The sequence below is a fragment of the Saccoglossus kowalevskii genome, chromosome 11, assembly GCF_978046115.1.
Source record: "Saccoglossus kowalevskii chromosome 11, keSacKowa6.1, whole genome shotgun sequence".
NCBI classification, from domain to species: Eukaryota; Metazoa; Hemichordata; class Enteropneusta; family Harrimaniidae; genus Saccoglossus; species Saccoglossus kowalevskii.
Window position 1 is genome coordinate 20444011 of NC_140651.1, and position 17619 is coordinate 20461629.

The following is a 17619-nucleotide window of genomic DNA, read 5'->3' on the forward strand; positions in this document are numbered from 1 at the left end:
GGAAGCTCTAACTTCCACTTAAAAATTGTCAATCTATTCTCCGACTTTTGTTTATTAGTTACACCCATAGCAATGACAAACCAAGTAAAACAAGTATATTTTTCACTTTATGTGAAGAGATTTGATTGCTGTGATGAGTCGTATTAGTTTATCTTTCGTTTCATCAAATAGACTTATATCACAGTGTCAAACGTTTCCTAATACAACATGAAACAGAACAAAATATAATCGTTAATGAACAGTATATTTATACGGCAGTTTATTTGTGTTCATTACCCATTCATTCGATGGGTAGTGTATTATATGCCATAAAATATAAATGACACATGGAATGGCTTCACATTAAATAACATGATACAAACCACGACATGTTTCACCGTCCCACTCTTTCGATTTGTAGCTGAATATATGTCACAGAAACACGAATAACACATAGAATGGCTTCACATTAAAGGACAATATATTCACTTGAATGAAGCATTGAATGGTTTCACATTAATTGAAATGACAAAAACTACAGCAAAACTCATCGTCCCACTATTTTGATGTACAGTTGAATATATATAAATTACGCATAGAATGACTTCACATTAATTGATGGCATGACATTAACCACTACATGGTTCACCATTTCTCTCTTTTGATGGGTAGATGAATATACGCCGTAGCAACATAATGGACGCACAGAACGGCTTCAAATTTAAATAACATTACATGACATGGTTCACCGTCCAACTCGTTCGATGGATAGTTGAATATATGCCATAACCGGTAAATGACGCATGGAATAGCGTCACATTACACGAAATGACATGAACCACGACATGATTCACCGTTGCACTTATTTGATGAACAGTTGAATATGATCAGTCACAAATGCGCTTTTGGTAGAAATTTGACGCTTGGCAAAACTCTGCAGAAAACCTTCATAGACTGAGGAAATCTTTCCTCTTTATCTTTTTCACCTGTGTTAGAAACTTGTTTTTATCAGATGTTTTTTTATTCATGATTATTTTTGGGAGACATCAGGGGATTGTGTTGTCACTTCAACTCAGGATACGCTATGCACGGATGGTCCATGTTCGATAAATTGCACAAAAACATGCAGATCACAAGATTATATCTCCAAAATACAGCCTCCTTTCAAACATACTGAACAAAAGAAATTAAATGAATTGCTTTGCACAAGAAATTGAACGTAATTCAAAACAGATCAAAGTAAAACGACATAGCCAAAATGGTTGCCGAAATCCACAACAAACTAATTTTGGAGAAACAGCTGTGTAGAAGTAATAAATGCTGAGCAGGTACATATTTTTAGTCAATAGAATAGTAAATAGGGATTTAAGGATGACTTCATTTTGTTGGGACCAAGTCTTTAGATTGACAATTTTGAATTGGTGCTAGTCCTTTGGCCTGGCAGTTGTTTTTTTGGCACGTACGAGGTTGCTTAATTGTGAAGGACAATCTTATTGAGATTTATTCGATACTAAAATATTGAATGGTGCAAGGTGTATTGAAGTATGACTGAGTATAGTAAAATATGCTCACAAAACACTGAGATTTAAGGATTTAATTCAATCCCTTTTTAAATAGTATGACACTATTGCATATATACTTCATGCATGTAGACTTTTTGATGAGAATTAGCTATGGATACGGGTTGGTTACAAGAAACACACTTTATTTAAGAAAAAGGACAGCCATACCAAGTATGAATTACGTATTAAGTATGAATTTAAACTAAATTTGTTCACACACAGTTGAGATTCGATTCTGGAATGGTGAAAATATGTGATTTTAATGCACTGTGGGACATAACATGGATGCCATTCAGCCACCTTGATTAGAATCATGAAATAAATATGTGTGCATATGTCTGATATAATGTGAGAAGTTTGAATCTGTTATGTATATGATGTGATACATATGTATGAATGAACACACAGTTGGGTGCATGCCAATAAGCCATTTTCCGTAGTTTGCGTGAGCCACGGTCACGTGACACATGTCAAGCTATCCTCGCTAAAGCATAGCAACGCCATTGTTACACGCGTGAAAGCAGCAACAATACGACTATTACTTCGGCTGATTACTTCTTCAATGGGAGCTAAAAGATGTGCCTACGGAGAATGCAAGAGCGATTCCCCATATCCAGATGGATGTTCGACGGCTGGAATATATTTTATTCGATTGCCAAAGCCGAAAACGCAACCCGATAAATGCGACCGCTGGATCACCGCATGCTCCAGAGCAGACGATTTTGGGAGGCATCGTATCACTCAGGATACATACGTGTGTTCTCTTCATTTTGTTGGCGGAAAAGGACCTACAGATGAACAGCCAGACCCAATTCCTGCAACAGCAAGAAGTGTAGACCTTCGACTATTCGAAACGAAAAAAGTTCGACCACCACCGAAAGACAGATCTAGTACCGGAAATGCAAAGAAACGACAACGTAATCAAGCTTCGGTAAGCACTTTCTTTCCGACGGAAATCGTCAAGACATTGTTTCATTGTTTCGTTACTCTTTTAATTATCAAAATTTCTTTCAACAAATTTGTTTTTCAAATGTCAATCAGAAGCCCAGGTCTGTTATTTGTTTTATTCAGTGCGTTTTATTTTAAATACGAATATACATGTTTTGCAGCGTCGAGATTTATTTTATCGCGAGATACATGAAAAACAAAAAGACAGTTTAACCATGGAGGTCTTTTTTTTTACCTCCATGGTTTAACAAACCTAGATGTGAACAATGGATACTTATCAATGTTCGTGTCTGAGGTGTCTTTTTTACACATCTCAGACAATGGTTGTCTGACGACACACTTAATTCTTTCATAAATACAAAACTTATTTCCTGCCAGTGGGCTTTTTTTTAATTCAAAGAATTACCGGTATGTCAGTATTTTTTGGAAAAAACATTTATGATTATTAACTAGTTTATTATGGTACTTTTTTTTATAAATTGAGAACCTGAATTGTTTATGTGCACTTACTTTTTCAGCCATGTAATGAAAACAACAACAACTTTAATTTATTATACCATGCTACACAATCTCCCAGTGAATCCTTAGCAGAGTCTACAATTATTTCACTAATGAAAAATTCCAGGAAAGATGCTGTAATTATTGGTAAGATTTTATGGTTTTTAGTAATTTTAACTAATTATATTTAGATTGCTTCTGAACTACATGCCTTCAACATATTTAGGGGCCCAAGCCCAAAGGGCGAGGCCCCTATTCTTATTGTTCAGTTTTTTCTTCTTCTTCTTCTTCTTTCTTCTGTGGAGAGAGGACGTGTTTTGCTGAGCTCCAAGACTTTGACTCATTCTAAGCCAGGGAAGTGATTTCTTTGTTTTATTTCTTCACCACTATTTTTGTGGTATTTTGTTTATCATTTCTATTTGAAATTTGTTTTGTTTTACCAGCGGATTGCTGTGATTTTTGTTGGATTAGTTTTGTGTGTTGGTTTCAGTGTGGGGCTGGCAAGATGGCCGCCCCCATTGTCCGGCAATTTGTAAATACACTCACGCGAAATCACGCAGTGAGATGCCAATCTATTACTGAGTTATCAGTGGAGCAGTATGTCACTGCTGTTGGTGATTTGATCGGCGATGAGAATGTTATCGCCGCATCTAGAATGAATCACTCAGTTATTATTTTTCTTTCTAGTGTTACACATGTCGAGGAGGTCATCAGTTCTGGTCTCTTTGTCAATGATACCATGGTACATGTAGAGCAGATGGTCAAGCCTGCTACACGAGTGATTATCTCAAATGTACCTCCGTTTATTCCGAACAGTGTTTTACATAAAGAATTGTCTGAACATGGTAGGATAGTTGGTGGTATTCACACTATTCCTTTGGGCTGTAAATCTGAGACTTTGAAACATGTACAGTCATTTCGAAGACGAGCTCACATGTTATTGCGAAATGAGCATTTAAATGGTCTAGTACATGTCATGTTTGAAGGTCGACCATATTCAGTTTACATTTCAACCGATGAAATGCGTTGTTTCTACTGTAAGGAGATTGGTCATGTTCGTAAAAACTGCACACGCGAACGTAATGGCACACTCACGAACAAAAACAAAGATCAAATTGATAATAAAAAAATAATGATGACTCACACGACAAAATTGATAAAACTAATGATAATATTAATAATGATGATGCAAATAATGTTATACCACATGATGAAACTGATATTACCAATAATAACGATCAAATTAATAATACAAATAATGTTATACTACATGTACATGATGAAACTGATATCACCAGTAATGACGACAGAATCGATGACATGGATAATGATAAACAACATGGTGATAAAATTGATATCATAAACAATGACAAACATGATGATAAAATTGGTAACAGTACTAGTATAAATGACGATAAGCTTGTAACTTCAAATAATGATAAACAACACATAACTGATAACATGAAAACAAGTGAAAAAATAAATGTACCACAGAATGTTATGCAAACAAGTGAAAACTCAGAAGTACACAGAAATGAGAATACTGGCAGCAAATGTGTCGATGATAAATATATTGATCCCTTTGATCAAAACTTGTCTATGGTAAATGACGAAGTGAGGGTACGAACCCCTCCTTCATCCCCTATCTTTGCTCCCCCTCCTCATTTATTACCACTTCCTCCCCCTCCACCCGATGAGGAATTGCTGGTTAATGAGGATACAGAGGATTTTTCAGATGTTGAGTCAGTGGGTTCTATGGTGTCTGATGGTGTGATAGATCAACCGGAGTTTAAACTCATAAAATTCAGTGAACTCATTGCATTTTTAGATCAAATAAAGGGGTCTAAAAAAATTCTTGAACGATGCCTTGATTTTTGCTCAGATGCGCGACTACTGTCAAAATCACTTAGGAAATTGCGTGAATCTACTGCCGTCACGGTCCAGAAAAAAGCACGCATACATAAAATTGAAATGAAATTGTTACACCATAGAAAAATCAGTCTGCTTAAAGCAAATACTCAACAGTAATGTATTGTATTTCCGCTCTTTTATTACTCATTATGGTGACTATTTCAGTAGTCTCTCTTAATGTCAATGGTTGTCGTGATTCTCTTAAGCGTCATGATCTGTTCAATTTTTTGAAGTTAAATCACCGAGCTGACCTCTACTTTCTCCAAGAAACGCATTCACTTCCAATCGATGAAGCCAGGTGGCAAGTGGTATGGCGTTCACCAATTTATTATTCACATTGTTCTAGCACGTCAGCTGGCGTTGCTATTCTCACACATCCTAACAAACAAATAAATGTGCACTCGTCACATAGTGTTATTGATGGTCATTTATTGCATCTACATGTGACTGTCAATGGTTGTTTTTACAATTTACTCAATGTGTATGCACCGACTAATGGTGTCAATCGTCTTGCGTTTTTTCAAACTCTCAAAAAGACTTTAAATGATCTAGACAAAAATCACCCAATAATCATGGCGGGTGATTTCAATTGCACATTGAATCCTAAACTAGACCGTAATAATGCACGAGAGCCTCATCCACAGTCAGCCAACTTGCTGCAAAACATACTTGATCGCTATAAGTTGGTCGATGCCTGGCGTCATTTCCATGGCAACGAGAAGGTATACACTTGGGTCAGAGGTGACAGTGGTTCTAGGCTGGACACTGTGTTTATTAATAAAGCACTAACTTCAAAAATATCATGTGTGTCAATCCAACCTTCCTTTCAGTTCTCAGATCATGATTTGATAACTTTTGTCTTGTCTCAAAGACATGTTAATAACCGGTCTCCATTGTGGTGTTTTAATACCAGTCTCATCGATGATGAAACATACTGTGACATTATTAATGAATTCTGGGTTATGTGGCGCAAAATGAAAAATAATTATACCAATATACAAAAATGGTGGGATCTGGGTAAATACAAAATTAAAGAATTAACCAAACAATATACCTCTAATAGCTCATCTCAACTCAAGAACACAAAGGAAAAACTCATGCGTGAAATAAAACTACTTGAGACACGCTTTCCTGACAACGTCGGGGAAAATACAGAGTATTGTCAGAAAAAGGAAATGCTCAAACACTTGGTAAACAAGGAAACAAAGGGTGCGTCGATTCGCTCCCGTCATCGTCTACTTAATGACTCTGATAGTAGTTGTAGTTTTTTTCTTTGATCTTGAAAAAAATAGAGGCACACATAAATCTATCACCCAACTTCGTAACCATGACAACACACTTACAAGTAACACAGGTGAAATGTGTCAGCTGACAAGACAATTTTATGCTGACTTGTTCTCACCATCCACAATTTCTAACGAGGCACAGGCCGAGATTCTGAGCGATTTACCACAGCTCGATATAGACACTTCTTCTATGTGTGACAGTCCTCTTTCTTTTGATGAATTGTCTGATTCTTTGAAACAAATCAGTCATGGTAGAACGCCTGGAATTGATGGACTTCCTGCAGAGTTCTACAAAAAGTTCTGGTCTACACTTGGACATGATTTACATGAAGTGTTTTTAAAATCTATTAATGAGGGCATATTACCACTGTCCTGTCGTAGAGCTGTCATTTCCCTTCTTCCTAAAAAGGGTGACAATACCTTATTAAAAAATTGGAGACCCGTCAGCTTACTTTGTGCTGATTATAAAGTTCTCACCAAAGCTCTCTCATTGCGTCTCAAGAGGGCGCTAGGTCAGATAATACACGTTGACCAGAGCTACACAATACCGCACAGACAGATATATGATAACATCAACTTGATGCGCGATTCTGTCTTCTACGCCAATCAGTCCAGCATCCCATTAGGTATTGTAGCTCTCGACCAAGAAAAGGCCTTTGATAGGGTTCATCGTGACTATTTGTACAACGCATTAAATGCCTTTGGCTTTGGTGAGAACTTTATATCATACATTAAACTAATTTACACTGATACACAAAGTTTGATACGAATAAATAATGCTTTAACTGCCCCTGTACCTTTCCTACGTGGAATCAGGCAAGGATGTGCCCTATCTGTTCAACTGTATTCCATTGCAATTGAGCCATTGCTTCAAAAGATTCGCACGAAAAGTCACATAAAGGGTATTTTAATTCCTAAATATGCAAAGCGCACATGCCTGCTATCTGCGTATGCTGATGACATAAATTTCTTTATAACCAGAAATGAAGACTTTCAGAAACTGTCTTACTGGCTGGAAGTTTATGAAAAAGCTAGCAATGCACGCGTTAATTATGGAAAATCGCAAGGACTATGGGTTGGTTTGTGGAAAGGGCGCATTGATGCGCCAATGAATATACAATGGAACAGCACCGGTCTCAAAATACTTGGAGTATATATTGGAAACACCACAGCTTACAATAACCAAAACTGGGATGAAGCAGTGAGAATAGTGAAATCTAAACTAGAATGGTGGGGCCGCTATGCACGTGCAATCTCCTATCAAGGACGCGTCATCATAGTAAATCAACTGGCAGCAACAAAACTTTTCCATCGTCTCTTCTGCTTCAGTCCTTCAGTTCATGTTATCAAAGAGATTGAAACGCTTTTTCTTAACTTCCTATGGCAAGGGCGGCACTGGAAATCGGAAACATTGGTATATGCGCCACTAAAATATGGTGGACAAGGATTGGTTCACATCACGAGTCGTATCAGGGCATTTCGCCTCCAATATATTCAAAGGTACCTGTACTCTCACTCAGATCACCCATGTTTTCCCTTCACAAACCATTTTCTGCAAGAAACCAATGATTTCAACTATGATAAACAACTCTTTGTTATAAATCTGACTTCGACTTGTTTGTACAGCAACCACGATTTCTATCGTGAGCTTCTTGTGACCTGGTCTGCAAACAAGACACTCAGAAAGGATATACCCTCTTCAGTTGAATCTATTTTGATTGAACCACTTTTTAACAATAATTTGGTGTTACACTCTGTTCGCAAAGAGCCTTTTATTCTCACACATTTTGTAGAGGGTGGCATATCCACCATTGGTGATCTAGTCAACTTAGCCGAGAAACGCTGGTTCAACATAACAGAAATCAATGAAAAGGTGCCTATCTATTCTCTGCGCGTTCTAGAAAAAGCTTTCTCCATATTACACCAGTCAATTCCACTGCCACTTGTGGAAAAAGTCAACACATTTCTTGCAAGTGGTAATCCTGCACAATTACAGACATGGCAGTATTCATTGGAAATAGTTTTTGAAAAGGATGAAACAATTTTAAACTGTCCTTTGTACAAAATTGAAAAGGGCGCCATCTATAGGTTTCTTATACTGTCACAAATGTATGCAACCATTCCCAATTATGTTGATACAGTTTGGCGGGATTTACTCTCTCTCCCTGATACAATTAGACCAGTCTACAAATATTGCTACTTACCTCCTACTACTAAAAGAGAGGGAGATCTCCAATGGCGAATTTTGCATGGTGCATATCCAACTGGCGGTTTCCTGCATGCTGCCCGCTATCGCCCCAATTCTGAGTGTGTTTTTTGTCATGAAGAAGATGATCTCGTGCATGTTTTTTTTCCAATGCTCTCGTCTCCCACCTTTGTTTGAGCTTATTGGAAAAATAAGTCACAAACTAATCGATGATGACTTTATTCTTCCACATTGGTGGTTTATTCTGGGTCCACCATCCTTTGGGGGAGCACAGAAGAAGGCTTTAGCTTTGTTTAACTATATTTTGATATCGGCAAAACTGGCCATTCAAATCACACGTCATAACGCCCTCAACGATGAAACACCTACTGATGTTGTGCAAGTATTCAAGACAAGACTGCGCTCAAGAATCCATGGAGAATACTACTTCTACAGTAGCACAGAATATGGAGTAAACAATTTTAACAAAATATGGAGTATTAACGAAGCCATCGCTATAGCAGAAAATGGTCAACTGTATATTTCAGATGAATTAAAGTGATTTTTAATGTAATTCTAAATAATTTTTTACTGTAATACTCATTTATGTATATATACTCAAAATTGTAAATATGAGTGACACACTATGTATTATGCTGTAAATGCCGTATAATTTTAAATCGTAACTTTTATAGCAATTTCGTAACTTTTTAGAGCAAACCAGATTATAGTGTATTTAATTGTCTCAACTTGTAAAGTTGTTAATCAATGAGCATTCTAAAATCAAATCAAATCTTCTTTCTTCCGTAACTTTTTTCGTCAAGCCGTTTGAGAAAACCGCTGAACGGAATAGTCTGATAATGCTCTATACTGATAGTCCCTAATGTGAACTGGTGCAACATGCTTTCAGAATTTTGATTGGCCAATTAGTTTGGCTGTTTGACCACTTTCTGAGGGTCTAGGCCTCTAGATTTTTTATGGTATATAGTACAACTCATGTGTAATAAATATCAGAAATAAAAACTTTAGCGGTCATGTGACTTTTCCCGCCATTTTGTTTTTCCTAAAAACGGCAAAAAACACTTTAAAATCTTCTTCTTCAGAACCGCCAAGTAAAATGTTCTCATATTCAGTACTTAGCTTCTACATATGGAGCAGATTTAGATTTGAGAAATTCATTATGATTGGTCACGTGGTTTGGCCGCCATTTTGGATTTGTTCTCAACAGGAAGTAGTTTTTCACTCATGCCACACGTGAGCGATTATTTTCAATATTGCTACATGCCATCTCTATATCAATCTCTTTCAGAAACCTATAAAAGATTTCAGATCAATCACATGGTTTGGCCACCATCTTGGATTTTGAGGAAAATTGACCAAAAGTTTGGGCATTTGTTTCTCAGAGGTGATTCAACGAATCTACTAGATGTTTTATTTACCATGCCTGGCCTCAACTCCATATGGAAAAAATAATATATTTTCGATAAGTCACGTGGTTTGGCCGCCATCTTGGATTTTGTGAAAATTGAAATTATGCAACTACATGTTTTGTATTAGTCCGATTGGAATAAAATTTTGTACGTGTATTCTACTCTTTAGATACATTCTTTCCCCTTAATGGCACATGGCTAGGTCATGTGGCTACGCGCCCATGGGGTGGGGGGCTTCTAACCTCATTAATATGCATAACTGTTATAACTCAAGCACTGTTGTAGTTAGAATGATGAATCTTGTGTTATTATGACAACGTTGAACAAGAGATTTGATTAAAATAACAGATTACCATATATGGTCATGTGAACTCATTAATATGCATAACTGTTATATCTCAAGCACTGTTGCAGGTAGGAAGATGATTCCTGTGTTATCATGACAACAGTGAACCTGAGATTTGATTAAAATAACATATGACCATATATGGTCATGTGAACTCATTAATATGCATAACTGTTATATTTCAAGCACTGTTGCAGGTAGGAAGATGAAATCTGTGTTATTATGATGTTAAACAAGAGATTTGAATAAAATAACAGATGACCATATATGGTCAGATGAACTCATTAATATGCATAACTGTTATAACTCAAGCACTGTTGTAGTTAGGAAGATGAATCCTGTGTTATTATGACAACATTGAACAAGAGATTTGATTAAAATAACAGATGACCATATATGGTCATGTGAGCTCATTAATATGCATAATCGTTATATCTCAAACACTCTTGCAGATGAATCATGTGTTATTATGACAACATTGAACAAGAGATTTGATTAAAATAACAGATGACCATATATGGTCATGTGAGCTCATTAATATGCATAATCGTTATATCTCAAACACTGTTGCAGTTCGGAAGATGAATACTATGTTATTATGACAACATTGAACAAGAGATTTGATTAAAATAACAGATGATCATATATGGTCATGTGAGCTCATTAAAATGCATAACTGTCATATCTCAAATAAATATATGGAACCAACTGCATTTCGACTTCATGGTACTAATCATTCAAACTAATTGTGTATCATTTGACCTCATTATTTATGGCATATACTTGGGCCCTTGTGATGCTGCTTGCAGCTTTAATTTTTTTTCTGCTTGTGGGAAGATGAAAAATATAAGACAAGCCAAAGCATTTCTTCCTTGCATACACACCCATTTTGTTCTCAATTTATTTTCGGTTGAAGTCAAGTAAGAACATTGGGTAGATTTTTTTCAGGCCTTTAAATTCCATACTTTTTTTTAGATGTATCAACATATACTCCAGAGATTGCTCAGTGCAAACCAATGAAGACTGTGCCATCCCATTGCAGTTTATCAACACAGACTGATTTAACTATAGAACACATGGAACCCTACAGTGACAGGGCACTCACAGATAGAAATTATATGAAAAGAGAACTCATTATAAAGGATATTGAAAGAAATGCTAAATCTTGCAAATTTTACACAGGTAATTAAACTAATGTGTTGTTTATTTATTCATTTATTTAAAATATTGTGTTTTCACCTTTTCTGCTGTAAATAAGCTATCCTTTTCATTTAATATTCATATTATTTTTTCTAGGGTTAGCATCACTGCAACTATTATTATACATTTTTAAATGGATCAAATCAAAGGGAGGTAGACTTACAATTTGGAAAGGACAAGACACTCTTGTAAGTTTTGATTCAAATTCTCTATTGTGAAAAAATATCAGCTACTGGTATATTTACTGCACACATAAAACGTTTTCATCTGTCACTGGTTTAGTGTCCATTTTCCAACAATAGAATCCATCATCATATTAACAACTGAAAGTACCAGACTTCAATTTGTATACATGACAAATTTATATATTTTGGTATGGTAGTTCAACATACTTCAGCAAGAAATGGTTGGCATAATTTAATGTTTCAATCATATTTTAAAAATCATTGTATTTTATTGTAATTTGTGTTTTGCTACTTAGGATAATCCAGTCAGTCAGGGTGGTTACTGTCGCGCTCTTACAACATATGAAGCCTTTTTACTGGTACTTGTCAGACTACGAAGAGGAATGGATATAGAACATTTAGCCGACTCATTTGGCATTGCACCTGCCACAGTCAGTCGCTACTGTACAACATGGATTGAGTTTCTGAGTAAAGAGTTGTCATTTTTAATAAAGTGGCCTAAACAAGATTATATTAGATCATCAATTCCATCGACATTTCGTCATTTTAAAAAGACAGTTGCAATTATAGATTGCACAGAATTCTTTATCCAGAAACCTTCCATACCATCATCACAAAGGATTACATGGTCTAGTTACAAACACCACAACACCTTGAAGACCCTTGTGTCAATATCGCCAACTGGTGCATTTACTTTTGTATCAGATTTGTGGTCTGGTTCCATATCTGATCGCAAACTTGTGCAGGAAAGTGGGTTCCTTGACAATGTCAACCATGGGGATGATGTCATGGCAGATCGCGGATTTTTAATACGAGATCTTTTGGCGTTGCATAGAGCCACACTAAACATACCGCCATTTGCACATGGTAAACAACTCAGTGCAAGAGCAGTGACCAAGACCAGGAGGATTGCAAGTGCCCGAATACATGTTGAACGAGCAATTGGACGTTTGAAAAATTTCAAAATTCTTCAAGGTATATTTCCACTGAAGTCCAAAAAAATACTGAATCAAACTGTCCAACTCTGTGCTGCATTGTGCAATATTGACAATGTGTTGGTCAAATAGGCAAGTCTAAGATGAAATTATGCCTGTAATTCTGCATTGAAAACTGATTCATGTACAGTGCTTTAACACATTTATTTATATTTAATCTTATTAATTTACACTGGCCATTATTTTTATTTTTATTTTAATGAATTTATTTACATTTCATTGTTGTTTTTCATTTACAAGTTCAGTGTGCATACCTAGACATTCAGTACTTATTCAAATTTACTTATTTCAAATGTTCTTTTACTTGTTTTCATGAGTACTATTGCCATTGTAAAATACTTTATTTTCACTGGAAGTTATTTTTGATGATAGTGTTATCATGTGATGTGTAAACAGGTAGCTTGGCAATAATTTCCACACACTGTGCAGCAATATTTGTTCTCAGTACATTGACATTTAAGACAGAATATTTTTGTTTATTATTCTTTATTATGAAATGTGCTTTCATTACAGAAAAATAAATATTTTTTTAAAAAAAATTATATAAAACAAGTTTAATGGCAGTACTTATTTTTTTCTATTACAGTACAAAGGGTACACAGTGTGAAATGCATAAAAAGTGAAAATATTTTCTAGTTAGCTACAACATACAGGCCTCAAAACTTATAAAGATTTTTGTACCAGTATGTCATAATACAGAGCACAAATCATCTTATAATATGGCATAACGCCTCGGTAAAACATACTCCCTGTGAAAAAATGACAATATGTCCTCCATACTAGTAAAGTACTGTTCATTGAATGGCACAGTAATTATTAACAGTCCTTTTTTTCGTATAAATAACTAGGTCGCATTCCGTCAAACCATAAATACCTAACTGGCCTTGTATTTGGACATAGTAGCCTGCACTTTCAGAAAGATGCCAGTTTCTACCTTCCTCAAGCACCCCCTCTCTTTAGCAGCATCCTTTGGTGACTTTAGTCGCAAAGAATATGGACATTTAATTTCTAATAGCAGGCTAAAAATGGCTTCTCAATGTAAACTCTAAGTCCAGGTACTTTGATTTTTAGGCATCTGTGTTTTTTTTCTTTCAACCATAAGATACACTTCCCTGGCCTTACTTTCCTTTCTTCATCCCCACTATAGAGCAGGCAAATCCCCGACGGTGGAACAGCACAACGAATGATTAAATGAACTACCTACCTTAGATGGGTCAGCAGATGTTTTTTTTGTCAATGTTGTAGCCCTACTTGCAACACGTTTAAATGCAGATGCTGTCAAGATCCCATTCCGCATTGAACGCCAAGTAGGGTTTTCAGACTGCCCAACAGTCTCTGTGTCAATGAAATTTACCTCTTCAGGTGTGTATGTCAGGTTTCTAAGAAACATTGCAATCAGGTCTTGAGTAGAAGAAACTAAATTTTCTGGCAAATGAATCTATAAAAAATTCTGAAACTTCACTGTAAGTGATAAGTTTAGACAGTCTTGATTTGGGTCTTTTTTAACATCTTTTGGCACATCTGTTGAGGGCAGTAGTAAGCTAAGTGCTGCAGCATTTGGTATTATCTGTAAGAGTACAGAAAAAAATGTTTGCAAAAACAAAGATATCACACATTTCTCATTAAATAAAGAGCTCAAAACATTAACCACTGACAAAAATTGGCTTATATGATATATCCCCACCATACTAGGTTCCCTATTCACAATGCTGCAAACATGTTTTTTCATATACTGAGGTTTCATATGAAATAATAACTCTGTTCTGCCAATAAGGAAATAGTAAATGCTATTTACAATCAGTTATGAAGCCATTAAATCAAAATGATTTTGTGGCCATGATGAATGAAACCTGTGGCTATGACCTCTGAACTTTTGGATTGTGTAAAGAAATGCAAACAACATACGACTAACCTGTGAGAGTCCTTGAGCAAATGATTCTTCCTGCTTCTATGTCAATGGTTTTCTGTCTACTGGGTCTCTTGGATCAAAATCTTCCTGGCCTATGTTATTTGCTTTCTGGACGCCATAGCTGGAAAATAATATTATAAAACAAAATACTACTGTAAAACATGTTGAAAAAGCGACATGCAATTTTAACAAATTGTGGTAAAATGACGTAATAGCGAAATTTTGATTTAGCGAATCTCTCTTGTCATTGTTGTTTGCGGTTTTCACAATACATTTGTACTTGTCTGTCGCATGCCAAATGTGCAGTTAACACCTCCATAAAAAATGTCAAGTGTAATTAGGAAGTGCCCCAGATTTGTATGTTCCGGATTACTGTTTTACAGTATATTGCACAACATCAATGGATGTAAGCCTATTTCCTATTTAGCCTATTCATTTTGAGATAAACATATTATTATGAAATAAACATACCGTGCAAATAGTATCTTAAGACGTTTAACAGAAACAGGTTCATCGTGTTCCATTGGTCTTCTTTTCCACTGGCAGGGACCATCAGTTACTGATGTTTTATTAAATGCCTCAAGTTCATAAAGTGTTGCAGCCACATGATGACATGCTCCATCTGCACTGTAAAAATAAAATTATCAAAATTAAAATATTTCAGTTAAGCAACTTGGGAAATTATACCTCATCCATTTACTTAAATTTCCACTTTGCTCATTGTTTCACAGCAGTAAAATACTTATTTATGGAATTCCTTGTACTTTGTGGATATAGATAATACAACTGCACACTGAGACTATTGCATGTATTATATTTTATTTAAAAAATGATTTCTTGTAAATAAAAAATGGTATATGATATCATAGAAAAATAAATAACATTGCACCTTACCCTCCAGGACATTCACAATATGCAGTCATAACTTCAGAGTGTTCTTTTGTCAGTAGAAACCACAAACTGTATGTTGACTTGTTAAGATATGTTTTGTCTTTTTGAGTAGGTTTAACCTGGGCTCGAAATGCACCAACAGAGCTACTCTCAGATATCGCGGTGTATTCCATATCCAACACATGACCATCGTAATATAACTTATGGTCTTCATAAGACGTGTATGCCCTGAGTTTTTTCCAGTCATAATCCGATCGGTGACACATTAAGTAGTTAAACACATCACACAGGCCGAAATCGGGAACGCTAGTAAAATCAGAAGAATAATTTGGAAGACTCAGAGGGTCAGTGAAATCACAACCCAGATCAATAAGACGTTGTCTAACGTCATCTTTTGGATCATACCGTGAATAATCTGGGTCTTCGTCAAGGTTCAGGTTTCGGACTGCCTTTGCAAGCGTTACGAGAATATTCTTTCTGTAGTTGGAAGTTGACACGCCGAATTTCCTCAAAAAGTCCTTGAGCTTTGGAACTGTCAATTTATCGATGTTATCCATTGATTTCGTACGCGGCAAACGGTGAAAAGGCAGAATGTTTTCGTCGATTTACACGTTGCGTGAATGGACTCATGGAGCGACGCCATTAAAAGCTTGAATATTTGACCTTTGTCACGTGCTTAGCAACCTGTTGTTAAGGTGAAATCTCACTCGCGCGAGACCTCGCAGACTTCGGAAAATGCACTATTCATGAGTCCCTTATTTTGAACTGCGTACAACCTAGGACTAATAATTATGGACATTCTTGTATTACCATGCATTGTGATTTCAGACAATTTCTAAAATTGATAATGAAGATCCCACTTTATAACAATCTATAGTTTTTGTGAACAATTTAATATTCACAATTCATCTTTAAAGATTCAATCCTGTACGACTACTAACCAAACGCACTGATAATGTTCATATATTATGTTGGCTAATTATGTCAAAATATATTAATCACGATGGTTACAGTGAAATCATTGAATTATTGTATTGGTAATAAATGGGGACAAATGGATTATTCATATACAGTGACATGCACCAAATACCCAAGTTATTTTTATACAGTTATATATATATTTATGTTTCAAATGGTTGATTAAATATGTCAATTTAACCTAAATGTTTCAAGCAGAAAAAGTAATTTACAAAGCTAGTTCTTTCTTGTGATTATGTCCAGCTCGTTATTAGTTCCAGCGACACTTGTTGACGAGTTCAGAGGCGTCGACATGCATTCTTTCAACATCTTGGATGCGTCACACAAAACTCGACAAGCTTCTGCCATAGCGCGACATTTTGATGACGCAAGGCCCCATAGGACAGTAACAATTATTTAATCACGTATAGTAATTGTGATTTATACAACATTCACTTTCTCCTACATATAGTAGCTTATCTGATGGGTACAAACTAGACATATCCTGAGATTAATGTCATAATACAGCCACATATCAATTCACTGCTAATGTTCGGGATATTATATTACCTTGGCTAGGGTGTTTTGTTCTGCATGAATTATGATAATGCGATACAAGACAAAATTAGAATACTGAGCTCAGATCATACCACTAAAGGTAAGCCTTTTGTTTTGTGCATTGGACTGGGACTTTGATTGACGCCGTCAAAATGGCCGCACTTTCTAATACCCGATGGATCGGTGCTATTGTTATAGCGTGTGTGATCTGCCCAGTCTTGTGCAGCAATATCCTAATTCTCCCTGGCGCCCCGTTCGGGAATTTCTACATTACTATAACGAGATTTGGAGAACTGCTGGCCACGAGAGGTCATAACGTTACCGTGTTGATAAATGATCTCTACTACCAAAGATTTGCAGGACTGATCAAAGAACAACGAACATTTATGAATTTTGAAAACTATGAATCCGGCTTCAATGAATTCCCCGATGCATACAACCGAGTCACAAAAAGTGCACATATTGCACTAACAATTTCTGAAATACTTCGCATTTTTTATGTTTTGGCAGATGAGACGGAGGCTTTTATTCAAGACAGTAACAGCATAAAACGCTTGAATGCCGCGAACTTTGATCTAATTCTTGCTAATGCCTTTAACCCAGGCTTCGCTCTAATCGTTGATACATTGCGTGTACCGTTCGTCAGTGTCTCCACCATGAGAGCTTTACCGACGATAGACGATTTACTTCATGGTTTGACTTCAAACCCTGCATATGTACCAGCGGTAAAACAGGATACTCAGATGAGATGACGTTTTCTCAGAGACTGGGCAATACAT

General features: G+C 36.1%; 1 protein-coding gene across 1 annotated transcript; it reads left to right on the forward strand.

The window, feature by feature from the left end:
* The first annotated feature begins 16992 nt into the window (after positions 1-16992).
* On the forward strand, positions 16993-17592 carry LOC146736281 (UDP-glucuronosyltransferase 2B1-like). The gene has a single exon (XM_085505260.1). The coding sequence runs from the start codon at positions 16993-16995 to the stop codon at positions 17590-17592; it is 600 nt and encodes a 199-aa protein (XP_085361386.1).
* Positions 17593-17619: the final 27 nt, after the last annotated feature.

What these genes read in the sequence shown, in the direction of transcription:
- LOC146736281 (XM_085505260.1), top strand. Translation starts at nt 16,993, where the DNA reads ATGGCCGCACTTTCTAATACCCGATGGATCGGTGCTATTGTTATAGCG.